The sequence below is a fragment of the Enhydra lutris genome, unplaced genomic scaffold, assembly GCF_002288905.1.
Source record: "Enhydra lutris kenyoni isolate GAN:26980312 unplaced genomic scaffold, ASM228890v2 scaffoldscaffold38, whole genome shotgun sequence".
Taxonomy (NCBI): Eukaryota; Metazoa; Chordata; class Mammalia; order Carnivora; family Mustelidae; genus Enhydra; species Enhydra lutris.
The window spans coordinates 1,675,935-1,700,742 of record NW_019154122.1 but is presented as its reverse complement, the minus strand read 5'-3'; the positions used below and the strand labels follow the sequence as shown (position 1 = coordinate 1,700,742).

At 40.4% G+C, this 24,808-nt stretch overlaps 1 protein-coding gene across 2 annotated transcripts in view; it reads left to right on the top strand.

Annotated features, from left to right (window-relative positions):
- The first annotated feature begins 210 nt into the window (after window positions 1-210).
- Window positions 211-24,808, top strand: part of LOC111154746 (chloride intracellular channel 4) — a 71,616-nt gene continuing 47,018 nt past the window's right edge. The window contains exon 1 of one of the 2 annotated variants that reach the window (XM_022514631.1): window positions 211-436. In XM_022514631.1, the coding sequence (XP_022370339.1) occupies window positions 365-436 (72 nt within the window). In that variant the 5' untranslated portion in view covers window positions 211-364. Of the gene's footprint in view, window positions 437-15,136; window positions 15,158-24,808 lie in introns of those variants that run through there. The other variant, XM_022514632.1, reaches the window with a different exon arrangement.

The window sequence follows — 24,808 nt, the reverse complement described above, 5'->3', positions numbered from 1 at the left end:
GGCTCGGAGTCCCGCCCACCTACCGCCCGAGCCTGAGCTTCTTTACCGCCCTCGCCCGAGGCCACACCCTCCAGGCTTCGGCCTCCCGGTTTCCTCTGGAGTCCCGAGACGCAGGGCCTTGGCCCCGCCCCCGGAGAGGCCCCGCCCTCGGTCCCCGCCCCGCGGCTTGAAGCGGCTCGCGCTGGGGCCGCCTCTGAGTCGCGCGCGGGGCGTGGGGCGGTGCTGGGCAGCGGAGGCTGAGGCGAGCTAGACGCGGGGACTGTCCAGGGAGGCGCAGCGCAGCGCGGCGGGAGCCCTCAGCCCGAGCAGCCCCCGGAGCAGGAGCAGCCGCCGCCGCCGTCCACGGAGCGCAGCCGAACCCGCCATGGCGTTGTCGATGCCGCTGAACGGGCTGAAGGAGGAGGACAAAGAGCCCGTCATCGAGCTCTTCGTCAAGGTGAGCGCTCGCCCGCCGTCCAGCCGCGCTGAGCCCCCGGCGTCCGCCCAGCCGGCCGTGGGGGGGGGGCGGTGTTCCTGCAGCCCGGACGCTCCTCGGCCCGCGCTGCGCCCTAGCGCTGCGCCCGCCCCCCCCGGCCGGGAGAAGCTGCTCTCGCGCCCCCGGCCCATTGTCTCCGGCCCACCCGCGCCTTCCCGCCGCCCAGGCCAGTCGAGGGAGCCGGGGCGGGACCGGGACCCCCGGCAGCCGGCACGCAGAGCGGTGCTCACCGCCTCCAGCTGCGCGGGCTCCGGAGGCCGCCAGACCGTCGTCCCGCGTCTGGGTGGGACACGCCGCTGCCCCAGCACCCGGGCGGGGGTGGGCCCGTCACCCCCAGCCCCGCTCCCGCCCAGGCGCCGGCCCGACTGCACCCCACCCTCACCCCCGCGTCTCCCCGGACCGGGACCGAAACCTCTCGGTCGGGAGATGATGAACCCAACTTCTTGGAATGCTTTGTCAGAGAGCATTTCGCTTCCCGCTGGCATGAAACTCTTAAGTTTAATTTTCGATGCGATCTTAATTTTTTTTTTTTTTTTTTAAAAAGAAGAGCAGCAGGGCTTCCCGGAAGGACCTAGATTCCCAACTTGGGTTTTCCTGTCTTAGGTATTTTACCACCATCTGGGTTTCTTGTTTCTCAGACTCGGAGTGGTTTGTATGATGCAACATTTTGGCTGCTCCCTTTGGTGTTGCTGCCTCGGGAAAGATTTTGAGTGCCCTTTTGTTTTGAAAGAAAAGCTGATGAGGGGAAGAATTCATAACTTGCTTGGGCTTTAAACAGTTGATTTTCCCCTCTGGTCGCTTTCCTGGAACTACCTTATTTGCTTACAGATATTATCCCTATCTCTTTCCTAGCTTCCTTAATATTTTTCTTTTTAGCAAAGGAGAGAGAAATGAGCATCTGGCTCCAGCTGCCTCCCTCAAAACTTCAAAATCCTTGAGATTCTCATAGTCACTTACTTACACGGAGCTAGGCTGTGAATTGGAAAGTTAACAGGAATTTAGAACAATTTTGTCTTTTTTCCCTGAGTTTTTTTTTAAAGAAGGGAAGGTACTGAAGGGTGTGTTTGAGAGATGGGAGAGAAGACATGATCAGAACAATGTTTTAGGATTTTCTTTCAGTTACTGGTGTTAGAAACATTTTGGTGTTAGAAACGTTGTGGTTGGGGGAACTGGTACAGCAGACAGGTGCAGAACCCCAGAATGTCTTCAAAGATTCTGTTTGTTTCTGTGGCAGATACAGTACTGGGAAGTGCAGAGGATGTAAGAAGGAACCTGAAATAAGAGAAAGTAAGATAGGTGGAAGGAAGAAGGGTGGGTTACAGATCAATGTTCAGAAAGTTTTATTGAACTAGGAATAGGAAGGAATTTCCGTAAACTCAACAGCAACGTATCTACGGAAGTTCTAAAAACAAAACAAAACAAAACAAAACAACAAACCACTATGATACTTAATGGTGAACCTTTAGAGGTAGCATTAAATTTAGAATCAGGTAAGGATACTATCAGTAATGGTTTCTTTTCAGCCGTGTTCTGGAGGTCCTAGGCCATACAACAAGCCAAGAAAAAGAAATGAAGTGTATGAATTATATGAATTAGAGAGGAAGAGATCTATGCTTAATGCTCTGCCTACTATTAATTTAACCCTTTAGTTAGAATGAGAGCGGCATGGTGCATTGTTTCTCAAACTTGAGTGACTGTATCCTGCTTCCCAGTTTTCCGTATTTGCGTTGATGTGTATTATCATTTACTAAGTGTATCTTGCAGTAATATCTGAAACTGATTCGATGTGGTGATTATTTTTCTCCTGTGCGTAACTATTAAAGTAAAAAATGTTGTGATCCACCTAACAGCATCCTGCTTACCACTCATTGTGAGCCTTTCTCACAGGGCTTGGTGGCAGAGACCCAGGGTTCAGGTCACACAGTTCTCTGTACTCCCTGGGCAAGTTGTTTTCCCTTTCTGAGACTTACTTTCTTTTTGTGTGGAATAAGACGTGAAAGGTTTTCTGCTGCCTTGTCGTTCTGCTTAGGTATTGTGCTGATATAAACCAGGATAGTTATTTCAAAGAGGAAAAAAAGGGCCAGGTAAATCGTGGTGGAGGTTTTTTTGGTTGTTGTTGTTAAAGAGTGTGCTTGTTTTCTTCTCCAAACCTATATATGGGAAATGCAAATGGGGGAAGATTTTACGGTTATTTTGAAAGCGGTGAGTGGGCAGAGGCCATGGTTGTTTAGCATGGTATGTTAAACAGTGTTAATTATTATGCCAAGAGGTATCTGAATTTGTAGCCAAAATCTATTATCTACATTTAAAGCGTGTGAGTAAAAAAGATATTGAGCTTCCCGGTTTAGGTAGCTTTAAATTGAAGAGAAATAGGCCAGGACCTTACTAACTAGTGTGACTGGACTCACAACTACGTTGCCTTCCTGGTGAGTGTTGTTTTTGGAGTTCTCTACCCCTGAGTCCCTTGGCTCCCCATCACCTGGATAAGTGCAATTCTCCATTTGTGTTTGTTCCCTCCAACACCTAGAGGGTAGGGCACCCTCCCAATAATAAAAAAAGCATACAAAGGCAGTCATCCTCAACAGTGAGAATGCCTTCTTCCCTCACCAAGAGGGGCCGGGTAGGTGTGTATATTATGATATACCAGCTCTAGTTGGGAACCACTAACCAATAGGGTGAAGGTCAGATCCTTTAGCAAGGACATAAGGCCCCTTATAATTTGAATGTAATTAAAATTTCTAGTCCACTCTGTCCACTTACTAGTTGTGTGTTCCAGGACACACTACTTAAACCTCTCTGTGCCTCATCTGTACTGTTAGGATATTAATAGACCAAGCTCATAGGAATAAATTAGTTGGTATATGGAGCATGTAATAAGCTTAGAACAGTTTCTGATACACAGAAAATAGATGCTAAGTGTGTGTCATTTTGTATGTACATATTTATATGCATATCTCCCCTTGTAGATAGACATTTAATTCCTTGAAGGTAAAGTCTACATACTGTTCTAAGTGTCTGGAAAATAAGAGGGTACCAAATGTTTGAAATGAGGTTGTTTCCTTTTTTGTTAGCACTCTGCTGTTTATATGTGTGTTGATATGCTTTGGAATTGGGAACTACTTACTTACTACTTACTTAGATCTTCATAGTCTGAGTCTCAAACCTTGGTCCTTTATTTCTAAAACCCTGTATTGTTTGATCTACCTGCTTTTTCCTCCCTCCAGTTTGTAGTACTTCTAGTCTTTTCTTGTACCTGCCAATTTTCCATCAATATTTCTTCTTGGCCATGTTCAGACTTTGGAAACCAAGATTTCTGTATTAAGTAAAAATGTTAGTTATTAAATCACACAATGAGAGAAACTGAAAATGACTGATTGTTTTTTTCCTTTGGCTTGTATAAGCCCAGCTCCTGTTGACCCTGTTGCCTCCCCAGCCCCTACCACTAGCTTTGGTATGATGCGATGGTATTTCTGATCTCAGCATAGAAGGACTCCCTCTGTAGAGTTTAGTTTTATGGGCTGGAATTTGTTTATTTATTTAAAGATTTGTTTACTTGAGAGAGAGAGAGAGAGAGAACCCATGCCTGTGCTCACAGGCTTGTGAACAGGGGGAGAGGCAGAGGGAGAGGGAAAAGGAGAGAAGCTGACTGCGTGCTGAGCCCAGAGCCCTACTTAGGGCTCCATCCCATGACCCTCAAATGACTGAGCCACCCAGGAACCCCTTATGGGCTGGAATTTAAAGTTGTTGATGCACAATTTTGAACCAGTATAGTCCCTGTTGGCAGTGGTCAGTAAACTGCTGGGATTGGGGTGGTGGTTGTAAAAAATTAGTCTGGTGCAGGGCGGCATAACACACAAGAATAACTGTTCCATTTGAAATATTTGGCAGGATTTCCAGTGTGCATGGACCCTGAAGCCAGACTACTTGGCTTGACTCTGGCTTCCAGTAGTGTATCAGGCAAGTTTCTTAAGTTCTTAATGCCTCAATTTCCTGACCTCTAATACCAGGATAATAATAATAACAACAATTTTATAGGATTGCTGAGGGGATCAGCTGCTAATCTGTATATATTAATTAGGGTAGTCTGAGCTGCTTTAGTAAATAATTCACCCCAAACAATGATTCAAACAAGATGGAAGTTATATTTCCTTTCTCACTTAGCAGTCCAAGGAGAGTGTTTTAGACACTGAGGTGGCGTTCTTTCTTAGAGTCATTTAGGGACCACAGCATTAGCAACTTGTTTTTCCATCAACCCGGAGAGCATTGAACTCCCCTAAGCTGTCAAAACTGGTGGCAGGGAAGTCCTGTTTATAGCCAGTGGGAGGTGGAGAATTTGTAGGAGGCACATGTCTCTTAAGGGCCCTAGCCCAGATTTTCTGCCTCTCACTTCCTTTCTCATTCCACTGGGGAGAACTTGATCACATGGCTTTATCTAATTGCAAGGAAGGCTGGGAAATGTAATTTAGCCATACATTATTCTCTGGAAAGCATTAGGAATAGGGCTTAGCAACAGTAAAGACTTACTTTTGTTGTTGATGACAATATAGTATTCTTTTTTTTTTTAAGTGACAGTATAATCTTAAATGTGGGCTTCATTAATAGGATTCAGGAGATTCTATAAATCCTTGAAATTACATAAAAAGTTCTATATGGGTCTTTTTTTTTTCTGGGGATTCCTGACATAGGTTTAAGAACCATTGCTTTTAAAAAAGTAAGTGGTGGAGTTCTGATTGTCAAGCATAATTCATATAAGCAAGGTGTAAAAGAAGGGTTTGGCCTAGGTCATCATTAAGGTCACTTCTGTCTGATTATCTGTGACTTAAAGCATTTATTGGAATGAATTAAGTGCCTCATACTGAATTAGGTACTATGGAAGTTATAAGACATTTTTAAACATTTCCTATCTTTAAGTTTATAAATTTTATTGGAAAGAAGAGTTGGGGGAAAGATGGAAGTAGATTTGGACTTGACCTTGAAAAAGTGGGTGGAATAGTTGGATTGGGAAAAGCCAAGAATGGGAGTGTCAGTTTTTTAAAAAAAATATTTATTTATTTGACAGAGAGGGATAGAGGGAAATGCTAGTTTTGACATTATTTGTAGACTCATTATTCAGGAAACAGTGGATAGACTGATCCTTTTGAAAGAAGGAGCCAGGAATGATTCAAATCTGTAGTGCCAAGGAGACAAGTTATTTAAAGGTTGAGGATGAGACTTTTAAAACCTAACTTAGGTTTTTGCTCATGAATACAATTTTCCAAGCCTTGTTTGTTCTCCTGACACTCCCTATGTTTTGGATTGCTGTCTATCCAACAACTTCTCAGTGGCGTTTGGGAGGGTGCAGCTAGATCTCAGAGACCGGCAGACCCTCATCTATTTTGCCAGTATAAAGTGAGTTCTGGGGCGCCTGGGTGGCTCAGTGGGTTAAGGCCTCTGCCTTCGGCTCAGGTCATGATCTCAGGGTCCTGGGATCGAGCCCTGCATTGGGCTCTCTGCTCCGTGGGGAGCCTGCTTCCCCCCTCTCTCTCTGCCTGCCTCTCTGCCTACTTGTGATTTCTGGCTGTCAAATAAATAAAATCTTAAAAAAAAAAAATAAAGTGAGTTCTGTATATTTTGTATCAAGGGCAGTTTTCAACCTTTTTTTTTTTTTTTAAACACAAATGAAATACATTTTTATAGGAAGTGATGCTGAGAACTTTGTTCTTATATTGAACAAAAATGAATTCAACAGTAAGACAATGTTACCTTGGATCTAATTGGTTTGCCATTCCTTTGAGGTTTCCAGAGGGGGAAATTCAGGAGATAAAAAAATGAATGTAAAATGTGAAGTTAGTGGGAACTCTATTCTTTCTACATGTCTCACCTATTCCTGAAGGCCTTTGTAAAGGCCAAGTTCATGATTTTGGTTTAACTGTAAAGTTCTGAGAGAATGGGACCCCAAATGGGGAAGAGACAAGGGGCTGCAGAGGTAGGGGACTGAACCAATGGGAAGCCTAACACGATATGAATAATGACAGGAAAGAGGCAGTGGGGAGAACCTGGCTGTCCCTGAAAATTACAGTTGGTCTGAAAGGATGCTTATAGAGATGCTGAGAAGCCAATAAAAGAATGATGAGCAAGACTTTCCCACTTCCTGTTTCATTAATGCTTTGGATTCTCAGTGTCAGGTGTCTCCTGGATTGGGAATTAGTGAGTCCATAGAAGGGAAATATGTTAGGCAGGATGGGAAGTGTGATTAAAGCATTAATTAAGATTTTGATCAAAGAGAGGGGTAAGTTCACCCATTTTAGAGACTCTTGTAGAGAATGGAAAGGGAGTTTCTGAAGGAAAATAACATCATTACAAACCTTCCAAGTATGAATTAACAGGAATCTAAATTTAATTCAGGGCGTCAGTTTGTGAATTCTCTTGGAACTTCTAATCCTGTCGTCAAAAAGACTTGGCTTTTATCCCTCAGTGCTCAGTACTGAGTAGAGTATTGGTATAAGGGATATCAATTAGCCTTGTTTGGTTTTTGGCTTTTTTTTCCCCTTTATTTAAAACCAGGAGACTGTATTAGTCTAAATTTATGAAAGTAGCAACTTAATGTAGACAAGTAAGACTGTATGTGAAAGTTTATACCAAAGATGGGCTAAGAGTATCTTAAATTTTATTTTATTTTAAATAAAATTGAATTTTATTTGAATAAAATCTATTTGAATTGAAAAATTTTCAAAGAAATAAAAACTTAGGAAGTGAAAGTTTGGTTTTGTGCATACAGATGTCTGAGACAGAATTGAAAAATTTTCAAAGAAATAAACTTAGGAAGAATGTGCAGTTCTGATTTACAGCATATTTTAGTTAATACAGAGATTCAGAATATTGGCTTAGAAATGTTGAGGGCTTATTGATTCTTCATTAAACCATGTAAAAACGGTTGCTAGCCATCAGTCACACAAGCTTTGTTTGCATTCTGTAATTGTCTGCAGGACCCTTGCTTACAAATACACTGTTTTTAAATCACTTAGCATAAGTAGTATCTAACTTCAGTCTGCTTTCTTTTAAATATTGGCCCCCAATTTGGAAAGTAATGTCATATCCTTTCTGCTTCATAGTATATTCATTTTATATGGAATGGGTTCTTTAAAAAAATATGTGTTTTTCCCCCCCAGTTGTAACAAACCATATTCATTTACATAGACAACCTTGAAAACACAAAAAAGTACATGTAAAATAAAATTACTTATAACCCCTCCTTTGGAAATGGCTACTATTTCTATTTTGTTGTATGTTATAGTCTCTTCTATAAACTTGCATGATTTATTGATGAGAGTATTTTAATGTTCTTCATGACAGCAAAATACTTGGAATGAAAAATGAAGCCCAGTCTAGTGTATAACATGTATTAAGTTGTGAATTGGTTTAAAGGAGATATATTTTATTAACTTTTTTTTCAAAGCAACTCAGATTGTATCTGTATTTAACTTCCCAGTGGCACTAAAAGAGCATTTACCCTGTTTGATCTTTGCTAGAAGAAAGCAAGCTTTTTTTTGGTGAAATTTGCCAAACCTAGAATTGCTCGTAGAATAGATACTGATTAAATGGTTTGAAGGTAGTCTGTTCCTTTACGTTCTTTAGGAGAAATCTGTTCTGAAAATCAAAATTATTTTTTGGTATTAATTTTCCTCTTCAGCCTTGTGGTAGATGCCCATTTTATAGTTAGAGGAGATAAGATACAATCTTGTCTAGAAATGGTCCAGCATAGTATAGGGATATTAATAGAAGCAAATGTTAGTTGAATACATTCCATGCAGTAAGTGCTGGAGAGAAAGAAATAAGAGGAGGTCTCTGGTCTTCAAGGAGCTTACTGTATAGCCTAATGGACAAGCAGTAGGTGGGTAAATGCACCATAGTTGATGGCTTTTTCCTATGTAGTATAGTAACTTTTTGTCTTGTGCTTTTAAAAATGAGGGGCATCTGGGTGGTTCAGTGAGTTGAGTGTCTATCTCTGGATTTCCACTCAGGTCATGATCTCGGGGTAGTGAGATCAAGCCCTGTGTCAGGCTCTGTGCAGGGTGTGGAGCCTACCTGAGGTTCTCTCTCTCCCTCTCCCTTTGCCCCTCACCTCTAAAAAAAAATTCCAGTTGAGTTAAGACCTTAAGAAATGATTTTTTTTTTTTAAAGATTTTATTTATTTGAGAGAGAGCATGAGCGAGAAGAAGGTCAGAGAGAGAAGCAGACTCCCCATGGAGCTGGGAGCCCGATGCGGGACTCGATCCCGGGACTCCAGGATCATGACCTGAGCCGAAGGCAGTCGTCCAACCAACTGAGCCACCCAGGCGTCCCCTTAAGAAATGATTTATGTGACAACCTAAATGAACTGATTGACTCAGAGATGAGTGAAGTGTCTGTGTTGCATTGCTGACAGATGAAGGGTAGTTAGTATTATGGAATCTACTAAGTGTGGTGTATTATCAGTTGTTTCCAGAAACTGGTATCTTTTCCCTCAATAACTAAGTTATGTATTAATATTCTGTAATTTTAATCTGCCTAAAATAAAATAAAATAAAACCTATACTTCTTGCCTCAAATGTACTGTAATTCAGTAAATGTTTATTGAATTAGATACAGCCACTTGATCTGGCAGAGTTTTTCAGATCATGACCCAGCTATGTTCCGGGTCTTATCTCCCACAGCAGCTGCACATTTACCTCATATTCTAGCTAGACTCATCCTGAACATGCCCTGGACTTCTCGGTCTTTATGTAGATTTTTGCTGGTGTTTCCTTCATTTGAAGTATCTTTGACTTCTCCAGCCCGTCTCCCACTCCCTATTTCTGCCTGCTGGAACAGTAATCATTCTTTTTTTATTCAGTCATTGAACAGATATTGAGGTAGTGTTGTGGTGGCTTGGCTACATTAAGGAACAGCCTGGAGTTGATATTCAGGTGGGGGAGGCAAATGATAAATGTACATCTGCTAGTGATAAGGACTATGAAGAAAACTGAAGTAGGGTAAGGAGTATGGAGAATGATAGGGGTGCTGCTGTTTTTGATTTAACAACATTTGGTCGGCTTTGCAGAGAACAGAATATAGGGAGGCATAGTTAGAAGCAGAGGGACCAGTTAGGTGTTATTTAGTCATTCAGGTGAGAGATGGCTTGGGCTAAGGTGAGAAGTAGTCTGATTCTGGATGTATTTCTAAGATGGAGATAACAGGATTTCATGATGTGGAATATGAGAGAAAGGGGAGTCAGAGATGATTCTGAGATTTTCATTCTGAAGAAATTATAGAGTGGTGGAGCTGCCATTAATTGAGATGGGGAAGGCTGTGGAGAGCTGGTTCTGACAGGGAGGAGGTCAGGAATTTAGTTTTTGACATGTTATATTTGACTATGTTAAGACCCCATATAATACCTTGTCTAGTGGGAGAGGCTTATGTTAAAGAAATACACGAATAAAGACAGTATATAATTATAGTAAGGACAAGAGTAGGGCATCTTGAGAAGGAATGATAGGAAATCTGATTAAATAGAAGCTGATTGGGGGTTCTCTTAGAATTGATGCTCGGATGAATGGTGATTAAGAGAAGAAGGAGGAGAAGAGGATTCCAGGCTAGAGGAATTGATATATGTGAAGGCTAGGAATATTCAAGAAATATTTTTGTTTGAGGGTATGACTGCAATAGAGAGAACAAAACTGAGGTACAGGGTGAAATATAGATGAACCACATCATGGAGGTCTTTGGAGGTCAGGTGAATTTTATCCTTAGTAAAAAGAGCAGGTCTCAAAATGATTTAAGCAAGGGAGTGCCATGATTTGATGTGCATTTTAAGATGAGTAGTCTGGAAAAGGAATTGGAGAGGAGAGGCAGGAGTGGAAACAAGGCAAATTATATGGAGGCCATTGTAGTTGAGAAAGAGATGATGGTGGTTTGGATTAGGGTGGTGATGGGGAGAAGTGAATGGATTTGAGATAAATTTTGAAGGTGGAGTCAATAGGAAGATACTGAAGGAGATGTGTGTGAGTTTCTAATCAGAATTGCTGATTGGTAGCAGTGCCTTTCGTTGAAATGGAGGAGGAGCAGACAGTGTTCAGGTCTTGACTTGATGAGTTTCAGGTGACAGATGTCAAGTGGAGATGTCTAGTAGAAAGTTGGATATACAGATCTGATGTTCAGACTTGATACATATATATGATATTTATGTGGTATTTAACGTGTGTGAGATCATGCAGTGGATGAATTAGGAGTAGCAGGGAAAATGCTCAGGACGAAGTTCTGAGGCGCTCTCAACACTTGGGGGTGCAACATTAGACAAGAAACTGGAGAAGGAGAGCGAGGAGCTGCAATAGGGCAGCATGGGAAAGAGGAGGACTAAAGGAGCGAAGTACCACAGAAGCCAGGACAGGCTTTTAAGAAGAAGGGAGTGACTATTTGTGTCAAGTAAGATGAAGATCTATTTGATTTATCCTCCTGGAAGTCATTGGTAACACTGTAGCAGCCTTGGTCTGCTGGTGGGGAAGTCAGTATGGTGGTCCCCTGGTGGGGAAGCCAGAGGGGCGTAGGCAGAAGAATGAGTAGAAACAAGAGCAGGGGGAAGTGTGAGGCCAGCTCTAATAAGGAACTTGGCAATGTACAAGGGATGGGTTGGTGGCCAGAAGGGGATACATTTTAAGGGGAGGCGTTTTTAAAAATTATGAGCTGAAAGAGCTACAATGTTGGAAGGAACACTACACCATCATGTTAGAGGGGAAAATATTTCCCATGGGAGTCATCATAATTCACTGGGATGCCTTTTTCACTGTGAGGAAGGTCTGTTTTGTGTATATTTAGAATAGATGTGCTTATTACCACTGACTGGTTTTTTTGTTGCATTTCCCAAATGCCTGAGCCAGAATGAATATATAGAAGAGTATTTCATACTTAATGGAAGTAATATAAACATTTATGGGGTGCTTTCTATGTGCCAGACACTGTGTTAACTGCATTACTTGTATTAACTCAATAAAATGTTTGCTGAAGAAATATACAGAAGCTTTTTTTCTCCCTTGCACAGGCTTGATTCCAGAGGAAGCTGGTGGGAAAAGAAGAGAGAAAATGTTGTGTGCTTGGGGAAAAGCAGATTTTTATTAAATTCACAGAAATCTTTGTACAAGAAACCAGAGAAATAGAATATGATGCTAATCACTGGGCTCAGTTCATACTGATTTAGTGCCTTAAGACTGTTATTTTAGATTGAAATGAAGATTTACTTTTTCTTCTTGCACAATAGAAAAGAGCGAAGGGAAAGTCCACAATTGTGTCCTGTCCCTGAGTGTGTGGCTTGACGGCCAGTGGAATGAAGAGTTGCAGTCACGGTCTTGGTGACTCAGTAGGGACTCCTGTGCTAGATCATAGTGTTGCCTTGGTGTTGCTTGTAAAGGTTCTTTCTAGCCTTCGGTTCTTTCTAGTGATTCGAGATCCCAAAGACAGAGAGGGGGAATGATGGTTGACTTGTATCATTTGTATTCCCTCTGTAGGCACTAAATAGTCTATTTCGGAGCTGAAGATGGTTAGAAATAGTATTTCAAGTAGGCAGTTGAGTTGTCATTTGGAAGACTGATCTTTGTTTCATTGTTGTCATGCTGTGGTGGTTATTAGGAGCATGGACTCTAGGCCCATATAGACTATTTCAGTACTGGTGCTACCTTTCGCTAGCTGCCTTCAGGTCTCCACTAGGGCAATAGTAACTACTACTTGGGCTTTTGTAAAGATTAAAAGAGTTAATACAAGAAAAAAACCTTAAAGTCTGACCTTAAAGTAAGCATTGTTTGCTTATTATTATTCCATGGGCCTCTGGAATGCAGAGTTAAGACTGTATTGGCTCATGGTTATTTTATTTTGTTGTTATTTTTTAAAATTTTATTTATTTATTTATTTGAGAGAGAGGCAGAGATAGCAACGGAGACAGAGAGAGAGAGAGAGAGGGAGAGAGAGAGCATATGAGCAGGGAGGAGAGGGAGAAGCAGGCTCCACAGTCACCACGGAGCCTGACACAGGGTTCAATCCCAGGACCCCCAGATCCCGACCTGGGCCAAAGGCAGACGCTTAACCGACTGAGCCACCCAGACACCTCTCATGGTTAGTTTATATGTTCAATATATGTGGTTTCAATTTCCAGGATGTTACTAAGAGAAGCATCTGCCAGGCTGTCACTACAAAAAAAATAGCCGGGGGAACTTAACCATTCTTTATCAGAAGAGTGTATATTTAGTGTAAAAAAGAATACAAGATTAGACTCGAATTTATTCCTGAATTAAGTGAACCATGATTCTGTTGACACTTTCTAGATAACTAAAAGACATTCAGGTTGGAATCTGATGTCTTAGACTCTGCCTCAGCAGCTTTCTGGACTAGTAGGTAAAGCTTAAGGGTCTATTATTAGTAAGAGTGGTTTTCTTTTTTCTTCCTTTCTGTTTTAGTGAGCGCATAAAAGAAGAGGAGTAATCTGTGGCTTGTAGGATCTAGTGGTTCTGCGGAAGTACTTTGGAATTATGGATTTGGCATAGTGGCTCCTTGTGCTACTACATTGTACTATTCCTTGATTTTTGTGGTATTGACTTATAAAGTTGAGCAGGTCATTTTTTTTTTTATTTTAAAGATTTTATTTATTTATTTGAGAGAGAGACAGTGAGAGAGAGCATTAGCGAGGAGGAGGTCAGAGAGAGAAGCAGACTGCCCGTGGAGCTGGGAGCCCGATGCGGGACTCGATTCCGGAACTCCAGGATCATGACCTGAGCTGAAGGCAGTCGTCCAACCCAACTGAGCCACCCAGGCGTCCCGAGCAGGTCATATATTAACTGACATTTGTGTAATGCTTTCTTTACAGGAAATACAGACATGTTTAGGAGAGATTAGGTTCTTTCTACTTAATTTTGTAGCAGAAGAAATGGAGCTAGTATAGATTGACAGGTTTTATGCTTAGTAATTTTTAAGGGTGAGAGTAGAGATAGTTGAAGTCTCCTAATTCTTAATTTATTTCTAGACCCTGAGATTGTTGGTGTTGTTGTTTTAAATTTTTACTTTGTACCACAATGGGATGATAATCAAACTTTAAAACGTTAGCGTGGCTGTAATTGATGGGTGATACAAGGATCATAAACTGATTTTAAAACACTTCATTTTATGATAATGCTTTAAGCTTCTTGAAACTGCTTAATTTGGGGCGCCTGGGTGGCTCAGTGGGTTAAGCCTCTGCCTTCAGCTTAGGTCTCAGGGTCCTGGGATCAAGCCCCACATCGGGCTCTCTGCTCAGCAGGGAGCCTGCATCCTCCTCTCTCTGCCTGCCTGCCTCTCTGCCTACTTGTGACCTCTCTCTGTCAGATAAATAAATAAAATCTTAAAAAAAAAAAAAAAAGATTTCCTGGTTGGGTAAAAAATTAAAAAAAAAAAAAAAAGAAACTACTTAATTTACTCCTGTATAAAATAGAGTACACTGATACATGAAAATGAAGAGTAAGTTTTTGTTTTTCTGTTAAAGTCAGAATAAAAGTTATAAGTTAACAGCATTACGGGCTTACTCTCTCTGGTCCAGGCACAGTGTGCCAAACCCTTTACATGTTAGTTAATTTAATCCTCCTATAAACTTTGAAATAGGTACTATGGATACTATTTTACATGTGAGACTTACAGAGGTCATTCCCTCTGTGTGGTCGGGGGTGGGGGGGGCTCGGGTAAGTAGCAGAACTGGGATTTGTACCAAGGTCTTTGTCATCCAGAGCCTGACTCTTAACCACTAAGAGCTTTTTTATTTGTTTATATCCTTTTTCTTTATTTGAAACTCAAATGTTTATCTAAAATAGTTTTGTTTTCACTCTTAGCTGTATTCAATCACTCTGAAAAATAAAAAAATAAAAACTTCTGAGACTGTTTAAAGGTATTCCTAAAACATACTAACAATTAACGAGTCTAGATGGTTCGTTAAATGAGTTCGGTTGCTTTCAGTTCTCTTGGTTAGATTTGAAAGGAAACTGTAAAATTTCCATGACCTCACCTCTGTGCATTTTTGGGGCCAGGTTAATTAGTATTTCGTAAAGTTCTTTAAAGGGTATATTTATAAACTTGTTAAGGAACTTGACTGATACATCACATATTTGATTTTAGGATCGTTTTACAATTTATAAGTGTAAAAGCAGTCCAAGTTTAACAGAAATAACATACCAAATTGTTAATATTTTCTTTGTGTTCCTTTTTTTAATTCTTTTTCTTTTTTTTTTTAACCTCTCCCTTTAGAGGAGCCTACACTAGTCTTTGCATTGTTGATTTAAAAAAAAAAAGGCAAGGAAGTTTCTTTTTGTAGAGAGAGGAAACGGCTGTTAGTTTGGGACTTTATCCATATTAGGTATAAACTAAATATAGAAGTGTAATCCATGGTGAGGTCACATCTATGAAGTTTCTTAAGCAGAGCTAATGAGATCAGCCAGTGCTTTTGGATCTGGGGTTTTTTTGTTTGTTTCACTTTTTTTTTTTTTAATTTTTTTTTTTTTTTTAACTTTTGGATCACTTAAAAAGGCCACCAAACTGTTTAGTCCTATGGTCTGTCTTCCTTTGTCTGTTAAAGAAAAACCAAACAGTTTACAAGGAATCTTTAAGACAAACATACACACACAAATTCTTTCTGTATGAAGAAGAGTTGCTTATCTCCTTTTTGAGGGAGGTTATAAATAGGTTGGTTTCTTTAGTTTCTTGATCCTGTTGTCATTTTCCTATCCCCAAATCTCTCTCTCTCTCTCTTTTTTAAGGTGGTTTTATCCCTACATCTTTTTTCATGTGTATCTTTATTGCGTGAGACTAGATTCCTTTTGTCTTTTGTGAGATTAGCGTTTTCTTTTTTTCTTTTTTTTTCACTTTTTAACCATGAAGTCAGATTTCAGTGTGGTCAAGTGGTAATAGGACTCTTCTGATGGGTTGGTCACAGATATTGTAGAACAGAGTGAAGGAATAAATCTGTTTCTGGCCAAAGCACTTATTCTCAAATAAGAACTCTTAAAAGCTCCCTGGAATACTCTTACTGACAATCACTGTTTTCAGCTTTTGCTCTCCTTCTCAGAGCTCTTTGCAAGCTTGCCAGAGTGTTCAGGCACTTAGGACTGTGCTATGTTTCTGAAGAGAAGAACTATATACCTTTATGGTATATTTTACTATAAATATTTTGGAGTACCCCCAACTCTGTAAGAAGTTTAGCTTAACATATAATTTCAGGGGTTTTAGTTCATGAAAAACAAACGCCCTCCAAGGTTTTAGCTCCTTCTCTGACCTTGTTGCTCCCTCCGCAGAGCAAATCTTTCCCACTCTTTGTCTGGAGCTTTGTGCTTTTGCCTATTCTGCTGTTCATCTGAATCATTTCTCATCCTTGCTTTGTTTCAGGCCAGAGTATAAATTCTAGGAGATCAGGGATCAGGGACTATTTTCTTCATCTTTTATATTTTCCACCCAACATAATCTCATTACATAGTAGAAAGCTCAGTAATTCAGTAAATGTCTTTTGGAGTTTTGGAGCAAATTGATATGTGAAGTCTGGGGACAGATGCATGTAAGAGAGTTTTAAGGCTGTTTTTGGTGTTGGCTTCTGCATTGCCTCATAGTAAAACACCAGAGATAAAAATAGTGTTCAATTATTGAACTTGAGACATATAATTTGGGCTTTATGTCTGGTGCTCACTAGATAGCCATTGATCCAAACTTAATAACAGATGGGTTTAGAGGTCTAGCATCTTCAAATTACATAACTGGAAGACCAGGTTCAAGTAGTTGTTCTCATCTATAAAGTAGGTGTGTTTCTTAGAACTAATGTCCAATCTAGTCCAGATATATTTTAATGTACCAAAGTAGCCTTAGTCATGGGTGTTTAGGTCCAGACAGAGAATTGAGACTTGTTATTTAAAAGTCATATCCAGATAATTAAATTCATAATTAGATGCAGTTTATTAGAAAACAAATATAAATGGAAGTAATAAAAATTCTCAGTGATAATGCAGTTTGTCAGTGAAATGAAGAATATTTCAAGAGTGAATTCTTGGACTAGAAATGTTTTATTTTTCAAATGAACTACCTGAAAAATAAAGGGAAGATTTTGTTTGTTGTGTCTAAAATAAGACAGATACAGAACTATTTTTTCTAGGTTAGAATTTGCCTATTTTTCATATTTAAGGCACCTGTGTGTTGAAATGACAAGTAAGTATTTCAGTAATAAACATACATCTTGTACTGTTCAGATATTTGAAATTTATTTTAGACCAGCTAAGAACTCTAAATGTTACCTTTTCACAGATGCAGTACATTATTGAGTATGTTATTTAAAAAATTTTTTTGTAAATCTATTTTAATAAACATAGATAATCCGAAATAAAATACCAGAGAAAAATTCACTCTTTCATATGTTTATTGACTGATAATATTTTATATTAAAATTCTATAGCATTTTTTGTTTGGTGCCAAAACCTGTGATTCTATACATTTTTATGACTGCAGTTTTTCATTGTTCATTTTTACTGTTAATCCACTGTTCTTAGTTATTTACAGGTCCAAAATTTACCCATTAAACAGTACTGTGATGGGTGTCTTTATAGCTGATTCTCTGTGCATAACCATGTCATGTAATTATGTTTTTAGAATTGCTCCCATATCTTGTTTATCCTCTGAATTCTTCATTTTTATTTTGTTTACCTAAAGTGTAATCTCTTAAAAAAGAACTTCCTGGAGAATTTAGATTTTTTATAAAGGGAGAATTTGGAATTTTGGTCCTGTGGCTGAACTCTTAGTGGAATATCTAGGTCTGGGAACTTGTTGATGAAGAGAAATACCTCTCATCCACTAAAACTGGGTAGCTGCCATAAACGCAGATTGGGAAGGAAGTTTTCTTTCATCTTAGGTCTTTTTCTGAGTCTAGTTTATAGTACAGTGTGTATATTTTTAAACTACCCTTAGGGAAAGTGGCTGCTGGGTTTTGACTTGCATAAGAATTTCACCCCCTGCTCCCCCAGTGTATTTGTCTTTGGCTGATAAAGGAAAACTCTGGAAGTTAATGAATTTATCTTTGGTTAGAAGATGTTAAAAGAATGAGTCTTAGACACTGGAAAAGTTAAAGATACATTTTTCGTATGTGAGCAGAGTGCAAGTAACTAATCGTAAAGGGCATATATTTCTTTTTTTTAGTAATTTGGTTAAGATTTATCTATTTAGATTTATTTTTAAAAAGAGTATTTATTTGTTTGTTTTAGAGAGCAAGAGAGAGTGTGCTGGGGATGAGTGAGGGGAGAGGAACAGAGGGAGAGGGAGAGAAGCAGACCCAGTATGCTGGGTGCACACTGATATGGGGCTTGATCTCACAACCCTGAGATTATGACCAGAGCCAAAATTAAAAGTAAGATGCTTAACCAACTGAGCCACCCAGGTGCCCTGAGCATATATTTCTTTTATGTTCTTGGGCATAGTTATAATAACCGCTTGAAAGTCCTTACCTGCAAATTACAGTGTTTGGGTCAGCAGAAGATGTGTTTCCTTGATTATTTTTTCTTTTGAGAATGGGTTGTGTTTTCCTGTTTTTTCCTGTGGAGAATGCTTTGGATTGTATTCTGGATATTGTGAGTGACAAGTTGTAGAAACTTTGGATTTTGTTATGTTCTTCTGAAGAGTATTGATTTTGCTACCTTTTTTTTTTTTTTTTTTTTTTTTTTTTCATTTTAAAGCAGGTAATTAAGTCAGCTGAACTCAAACTGCAGCACTCTTTCCCCTGTGGTGGTGGCAGTTCAGATTTCAGTTCAGTCCTTTTAGCTGTCCTGCCTGGAGTTTGTACTGTGTATATATATGTCAGGGATCAGCTAGAGACTTGGGCAGAGTTTTATTCAGATTTTAGGACTCCTGTCTTTGGCTCTCTTTTTTATGGTCTTCTACTTTATTTTCCAGTGGCAATGGTTGCTCTGAGTGCTGTTCTTCAAACCAGCAGAACTGTGAATTTTCCATTGGAATTTTAGTTGCCCTGCATGGCACAAGATGAAAAGATAAACATTGGGGAAAGTTGTCCAGCATATTTCCCTTCTTCCAAATGTCAGTTCGGTCCCTTCCAACATTTGCCTGCTTTTGTTTACTCACCAGTGCAGTCAAATGGTTGCTTTGGTCTAGAAGTTATTCTTGTTATGCGGGCAGAGGATCAATCGTTGGGAACTTTTTTGCCATACCAGAAGTCTCAAATTGTTCATTTGCTTTTACTTTCTAAAAAGATTTTAAAAGTAAGTTCTGTACCTAGTGTGGGGTCTAAACTCACAACCCTGTGATCGAGAGTCGTATGTTCAACCACCTGAGCCAGCCAGGTGACCCTTGCATTGTTTTTTAAAACTTGACTTTATAATTTTAGAATGGTTTTAGATTTATGGGAAAATTGCAAAGGAAGTAAGTATAGAGAGTTCTTAAACTGATTTTATTTAATTAATTAATTAATTAATTAATTTAAAAAATTTTTTTTAAGATTTTATTTATTTGAGAGAGAATGAGTGAGAGAGAGCATGAGAGAGGAGAAGGTCAGAGGGAGAAGCAGACTCCCAAGGAGCTGGGAGCCCCATGCGGGACCCGATCCTGGAAGTCCGGGATCATGACCTGAGCCAAAGGCAGTCGCTCAACCAACTGAGCCACCCAGGCACCCCTTAAACTGATTTTAAATGAAAAAAAATTTTTAAAGATTTTATTTATTTGAGAGAGAGAGAGAGAGCACCTGAGTGTGATCGAGCACACGAGTTGGGGAGAGGGACAGGCACACTACCCACTGAGCACAGAGCCTGATGAGGGGCTCAATCCTGGGACCCCAAGATCATGATCTGAGCCAAAGTCAGAGCTACCTAGGTTCCCCTAAGTGAAAATATTTCCAAAATATATTAATGCTTCCTGGACTTCTTAAAATGCTGAATTTAACTGCCCATTAATGCCAGCATTCTGATGAATTCTGTAATGTGGCAATGACCTGGGGAACTGTTGAGGTATGGAAGACTATTTTTGCCCTTCTGCTAAGTGGCCTCAGCTGTTATGCTTTTTGGATCTAGATCTGTTTTGTGTGTGTGCATGCGTGAGATGTATGTGTGTGTGTGTGTATTTCTTCCTTGCCAGCTTAGCTCTGTTGATGCAGCCCCTACTTTTCTGTTGTAATCTGTTGTAGTTTGGTAAGCCAGACAAACTTGTTCAAATAAATTCGGAATAAGACTAAATCTTTCCTGAGAGCTTGAATGTCAAGTTGATGAGTCCAGGTACACGACCTTCAGATTTCAAAGATTTAGTACAAAGAATGTATTTATTTTTCATGTCAATTACATGTTGAAATTATGATACTTTCTTTTTTTCTTTTTTTTTTTTAAGATTTTAAAATTTTATTTTATTTGATAGAAGCACAGCGAGAGAGGGAACACAAGCAGGGGGAGTGGGAGAGGGAGAAGCAGGCTTCCCGCTGAGCAGAGAACCTGATGTGGGGCTTGATCCCAGGACCCTGGGATCATGACCTGAGCTGAAGGCAGACACTTAACTGACTGAGCCACCCAGGCGCCCCTTTCCTTATTTTTCTTTTTAAAGATTTTATTTATTTGAGAGAACACAAGCAGGGAAGCAGCAGGCAGAGGGAGAGGGAGAAGAGCAAGAGAGAGTACAAGCAGGGGAAGTACAAGGGAGAGGGAGAGGGAGAAGAGAGAGAGAAAACACAAGCAGGGGAAGAGGCAAGCAGAGGAGAGAGAGAAGCAGACTCCCCGTTGAGCAGGGAGCCCAATGTGGGACTTGATCCGAGGACCCTGGGATCATAACCAGAGCCAAAGGCAGACGCTTAACCAACTGAGCCACCTAGGTGCCCCGAAATTATGTTGTTTTTTTTTTTAAGATTTTATTTATTTATTTGACAGACAGAGATCACAAGGAGGCAGGGGGGCGGGGGGGGGGGGGGGTGGGGGAGTAGGCTCCCCGCCGAGCAGAGAGCCCGATTCGGGGCTCGATCCCAGGACCCTGAGATCATGACCTGAGCCGAAGGCAGAGGCCTCAACCCACTGAGCCACCCAGGCGCCCCAAATTATGGTATTTTAGATATATAGAATTAAATATTTAAATTAATTTCACCCGTTTCTTTTTTAATTTTTTAAAAAAATCTGGCTACTAAAAATTTTGAAATAACATTTGTAGATTACTTTCTATTGAATGTAGTTCAGGTAATTTATCTTACTTGGTAGTAATGTTCATAGGAATGAGATGGTGGTTGTACCATAAAATCATGAGATTAGGCAGGTAAGATTCAGCATCTCTTTTTCACCTTGGTGTAAGAAATTGTAAAAGTGATTGATAGAATGGACATCAGACATCAGACTTCAGTTCTGCTGCTCCTCAGTTGTATGACCTAAGGCAGGTTCCTAAGGCTGCTTTAAAATCCGTTTCCTGGGGCACCTGGGTGGCTCAGTGGGTTAAGCCTCTGCCTTCGGCTCAGGTCATGAACCCAGGGTCCTGGGATTGAGCCCTGCATCAGGCTCTCTGCTCGGCGGGGAGCCTGCCCCCCCACCCCCGGCCTGCTGCTCTGCCTACTTGTGATTTCTCTGTCAAATCAATAAAATCTTTAAAAAGAATTCCTCACTCTATCTGATTAAAAAAAAAAAAAAATCTGTTTCCTTATCCAAAACATGAGGGAAACTATCTAACTTCTTATGGTTATTGTGAGGATTAACATATATAAAACATTTTCATAATAGTGCTTATCAAGTGAGAAGTAAACTGCTGAAGTAAACAGTAGCTGTTAACTTGTTTCTAGGCCACTTTGGTGACATTTTCATTTGTTGTATTTGATTCCCATAGGGAGTAGAATCAAGGTTGATCCAGGCAGAAGAAAAGGGTTCTACTTTTGGTTATCTTTTTTTTTCCTTTCTTGTCAGTCAGTATTTTTAATTATATATGACATATAATTTGCTCCAAAGAGATAAGAAACTTTGTTCCTCCTTAGGCTTTTGATGGGTGAATGTAACTTAAACATTCTGGCAGAACTTGTTTTTGTTATGGTTCTCTTGTGCTTAGATGGAAAGTCTGGTCATTGTATATCTGACACTTTGTTTCTAGCTGAGACATTTCAGGTTTGATTTGAGTATAGATTAGTGTTTGTTTTCATTTTCAGCTTATGTTTCAAGTATGTAACAGTACAAAAGTACTCAATAGAATCTTTCTCAACTGTCATTCATTCCCTACTTTATTTAAGCTAGTCATTTTTGAGTGATTACTTTGCATTCAGCATTTTTTCAAGCAATATGAAGAATTCTAAAGAAGTTCTGTCATCTTTAAGCAGTTTAGTATCTTGGCAGTGGTTAAGGACAGGAATAAGATTGTCATGTGTAAACATTTTGAACATTTATCTTCTTTTATAATTTTCTTAAATCCTCTGCCCACCAAAAAAAAAAAAAAAAAAAGGAAAAGCAAAACAGTACAGAGGTGTATAAAGTTAATACTGTCCCCACCTCTCCTAAAGTATGTCATGGGGTCAACAATATCAATTTTGGTTTGTAGCCTTTCACACTTAAGAACTGGTTTTAAGTCAAGGTGGTAGTTGTACGGTTATCTCTTGAAGGGATTTCTCTGTTTTCCAGCAGAGTATAGGCATACACCCACCCCTGTCTTTTTTTTAAGATTTTCTTTATTTATTTGAGAAAGAGAGAGAGAGAGAGAGCATGAGAAAGGGAGAAGGTCAGAGGGAGAAGCAGACTCCCTATGGAGCTGGGAGCCCGACACAAGACTTGATCCCAGGACTCCCAGCTCATGACCAGAGCTGAAGGCAGTCACTTACTCAACTGAGCCACCCAGGCGCCCCGCCACCCCTGTCTTGAGGCTCTCCTCTACCCAGTTGCTCAAACCAGTAATCTTGGGGTTGATTTCTTCCTTCCCTCACTTTCCACATGTAAATCCTCACATCCTCACAAGTCTTTAGGATTATACCCTCCCAATTCAATTTAACCCATGCATTTCTTTCTAACTTCATTGCCTCAAATTCAAGCCACATTCCAAGTCTCCCAATGTACATTCTTTGCCAGCTCCATGTCCGCAGCCTGTTCTCCATATGGTAGCAAGTGTTATTTATTGTCTTTAAAATGGAAGTTGGATTTTGCCCTCATATTACCCTGCCCTTCAGTGGTATCCCATTACCCCATTCTCTGGCATTTCCCCCAAGCTCAATGAAGTGAAATTGTTCTCTACTTAGCACATACTTTGTTACTGAGCACTTCACCAGATGCTGGGCAGTGTTTCAAGAGATTGTCCTATTAACTCATTTAATTTCCTGACTATGAAGTAGGTAATCCCCATTTTACATATAAGGAAACAAAATCCCAGAGAGGTTAAGTAGTGTACCAGGCATCACACAGTAGGTTAGGTAGAATATCAAAGAAGACACTGCTTCCAGAGTCCTTGTTGTTAACCATTGTATTAAGTGATTTCTTTCTGCACGGTAGGCACTTGGTGAACATTTGTTAAATAAGTGAGTAAATGTTCCCTCTGTAAGCATAAAATTCAAACTCCTTAATTTGGTCTGGAAGATCTTTCACGATCTGGCCCCTGCCAATACTGCTTTCTCTCATACTCCCGCTGGCTCTTGAACAGCTGGCTCCTTCTCATGCTCTAGGTCTAAGAGATCTTTTATGTCATCTTCTCTAAAGTAGGTGTTCCTTATCCTTATTCTTACTACTTTGTTTTGCTTTTGGCACTTACTATAGTATATATGTTTTTAACTTGATATATTATCTATTTATTCCATAAAAATCTAAATTTCATGAGGTTTCAGGTCTTATCTGACAGTTGTTTCCCCAGTGCCAACTCCCAGTGCTTGGGAGACAGGAGGCAGGAGGTCCTCAGTAAGTATGTGTTGTGTGTGGAATAAATATGCCTGGATCCTGGGCAAGGGGGTGCTCTTTCTGGGAGCTGTCCCATAAAGGAGGAAGAGAGCCCATAGCTTGAACATCAGTGGCAAGTGCTACCCAGCCCACTGAAATCCCAGAGCAAAGTCTAAATGGCAACCTGTAGAAAATAGAATTCATTGTAAGCAAACCAGAGCCCCGAGTGGCTATTCTGTCTCCTTTAACTTATGTTGAGAACTGTGTTTTTTCTTTCCTTACCAAATAAATGTTTTTATTCTTCCCGCTACTCATAACTGGAGATACATGGTGAGGATGATTTATGATTGTGATAAACAGAAAACTCTACCTCAAATTGTCTTTAGCTCCCAAGGAAACGTATGTAACGTGAAATAGGTCTGGGTTGGGCTCCCTTCTTTGTTTGCAATTCTCTTGGCTCTGTTGTCTTTTGGTGTTGGGTGCAGCCTCTGGCTTCGGTCATGTTGGCCACAGCAGCCACAGGTTTCATTCACATCCGAGGATTTCCTCCTCTGGTGTCTTTGTCTTAAGAGCAAAGACTGGGACTGGATCTCATCACCGAGTCTTGCTGCTTATCACTGGCAAGAGGAATGGAACTATCATGACTGACTTAGAATCAGTCCAGATTACTCCCAGCTGTAGGGATTGGGTCATCACCCACTGTGTCCCTTGAGGGAAGGGTGAACAGATGCCTGATCAAAAATGGGAGTTCTAGGGGCGCCTGGGTGGCTCAGTGGGTTGGGCCGCTGCCTTCGGCTCGGGTCATGATCTCAGAGTCCTGGGATCGAGCCCCGCATCGGGCTCTCTGCTCGGCAGGGAGCCTGCTTCCTCCTCTCTCTCTGCCTGCCTCTCTCCCTACTTGTGATCTCTCTGTCAAATAAATAAATAAAATCTTTAAATTAAAAAAAAAAAATGGGAGTTCTAGGGGCGCCTGGGTGGCTCAGTGGGTTAAGCCGCTGCCTTCGGCTCAGGTCATGATTCCAGGTCCTGGGTTCAAGCCCCACGTCGGGCTTTCTGCTCAGTAGGGAGCCTGCTTCCTCCTCTCTCTCTGCCTGCCTCTCTGCCTACTTGTGATTTCTCTCTGTCAAATAAATAAATAAAATCTTTAAAAAAAAAATGGGAGTTCTAGCAGCAACAAAAAGTGGGAGAATGAAAAAAAAAAGTGGGAGAATGGGTGTTGGGCAGGCAACTCTCAGAGTTTGTTGCAGTGGCTTCTGTGGTTTGTTAGCTCTGTCCCAAGTTCACCTGGAGAACTAATTTAAATTTTTGAGAAGCCTTAATCTGAAAGGTTTGCCTTTTTTTTTTTTTTTTTCTTATACTGATCACCTGGAGTTCTTTATAACTCCTGAGGCTTTCATTGTTAGCAATCAGTAGAAAGCTAATACATAGTAAGGCATCTGCAACAGATGCCTTATGGGAAGGTTAAAACAAAACAAAACAAAACAAAAAACGTATGCCA